Genomic DNA, 2,045 nt, shown 5'->3' on the forward strand with positions numbered 1-2,045 from the left:
CAATTAATTAATTAATTAATTAATTAATTAATTAATTAATTAATTAATAATAAAGAAATTAATTAATTAAAGAAAAAAGAAATAAAAAAAGGAATAAAAAAGAAGAAAAGACTAACAGAGGAGAATTGCCTTGGACAAAGATGACAAGGAAAAGAACCAACACCATCAACAGCAGCATCTAATTCTTCTTCTTTTTCTTCTTTTTCTTCTTTTCCTTCTTCTTCTCCTTCTTCTCCTCCTTCTCCTTCTTCTCCTCCTTTATTTAATTCATTTATTTTATGTTTTACCTATACATAAATAAAGACAAAAGAAAGAAAGAAAAAAGAAAAAGAAAAAAGAAAATAATTAATAAGAAAGAAAAAAGAAGAAAAACGAATAATATACTGCTGTATATAAACAATATAAAATAATAAAAAAAAGCCCCAATATGTATATTTGCTCTATATATCCATACTATGCATGCATGCATGCATGCATACAATGCAGGAGTTATATATTAATAAATAGAATAAATAATAAATAAATAAATAAATAAATGTATAATAAATGTATATTTACCTTTATATGCGCCTTAAGACGATCAGGACGAGTATATGCCTATACAAACAAATACACACAAACAAATATACAACAAATATGCATGCATGCATGCATGCAAGTATATACGTTAATCATTCATGAATAAATAAATAAATAAAATAAAATAAATAAATAAATAATATACATTGTATATAATAATACATATAAAACAAGCAATAAAGCTTAGGGAGGAAATAACTGTTGCTGCTGTTGCTGTTGTTGTTGCTGTATATAACTATATATATTTATATATAAATAATAATAAATAAATAACTAGAATAAATAAAATAAATAAATAAATAAATAAAAAAGACTTACTTTACCGCATAAATGACAAAGATGTGATTTACTATTATGTATTAATCTTCTATGAGCAACAAGTGCAGAAAAAACAACAAAAGATGAATTGCATATCTTGCATATATAATCTTGACGTCCTAATCAGAAAAAGAAGAAGAAAAAAGAAAAAAAGAAAAAAAAGAATTAATTAATTAGTTAATTAATTAAGAAAATATATTTAAATCTATATATTTATATCTATATGTATTTATTCCTTTTTCTTTTTTTTTTTTTTGCTTACTTTGTGCTGCACGTTTGAGGTGTCTGTACAGCTGATCAATTGATTCAAATATTTTTGTACATCCTTCATGAGGACAAACTAATTTATTTATTTTTTCTTCTTTTTTCTTTTTTTCTTCTCCTTCTTTATCTTTTATTCCTTTTATTTCTCCTTCTTCTTCTTTATTTATTGATGTTGTTCTTTTTCCTCCTTTTTCTTTTCTTCTTCTTTCTCCTTTCTTACTATCGTCTTCCTCATCATCTTGTGACGTTTCTTCTTCTCTACTTCCTTCTTCTTCTTCTCCTTCTTCTCCTTCCCCTCTTCCTCCTCCTCCTTCTTCTCCTTCTCCTTCTCCTCCTCCTCCTCCTCCTCCTCCTCCTTCTTCTCCTTCTCCTTCTCCTCCTCCTCCTCCTCCTCCTCCTCCTCCTTTTTCTTGATTAATGTGTCTATGTAGTAGTAGTTGTTGTTGTTGTTTATTAGCAACTAAATGTAAAATCATATGACGACGTAATTGACGTTTTCTTGCAAATCCTTCCTCACATACTTCTATACACAAATAAATAAATAAATAAATAAATAAATAAATAAATAAATAAATAAATAAATATACAGCAGCAGCAACAGCAGCAACAGCAGCAGCAGCAGCAGCAGGAAACTTACGACATTTATATAGTAGCATATGTGTCTTCATATGTCTTTTTAGATGATATCTTAATACAAATGTTTTGCTGCAATGATCGCATGCAAATGTCTCTGCTGCTGCTGCTGCTGCTGTTGCTGCTGTTGCTGCTGTTGCTGCCGTTGCTGCTGATGCTGGTTGTGTGTCTCCTGCTGCTGCTGCTGCTGCTGCTGCTGCTGTATCTGTTTGTCTATGCCTTAATAAGATATGTCTTTGTAGATGTTCGCT

General features: G+C 28.9%; 1 protein-coding gene across 1 annotated transcript; it reads right to left on the minus strand.

Moving 5' to 3' along the window:
• Nucleotides 1–580: 580 nt before the first annotated feature.
• Nucleotides 581–1,637, minus strand: EMWEY_00056580 (hypothetical protein; the record flags this gene model as incomplete). Its single annotated transcript, XM_013480466.1, has 2 exons — nucleotides 581–597; nucleotides 1,382–1,637. 2 exons carry the CDS (start codon nucleotides 1,635–1,637, stop codon nucleotides 581–583), a joined length of 273 nt encoding a protein of 90 aa, XP_013335920.1.
• Nucleotides 1,638–2,045: the final 408 nt, after the last annotated feature.

The sequence above is a fragment of the Eimeria maxima genome, genomic scaffold, assembly GCF_000499605.1.
Source record: "Eimeria maxima Weybridge genomic scaffold, Emw_scaff1958, whole genome shotgun sequence".
In the NCBI taxonomy this organism is placed as follows: domain Eukaryota; phylum Apicomplexa; class Conoidasida; order Eucoccidiorida; family Eimeriidae; genus Eimeria; species Eimeria maxima.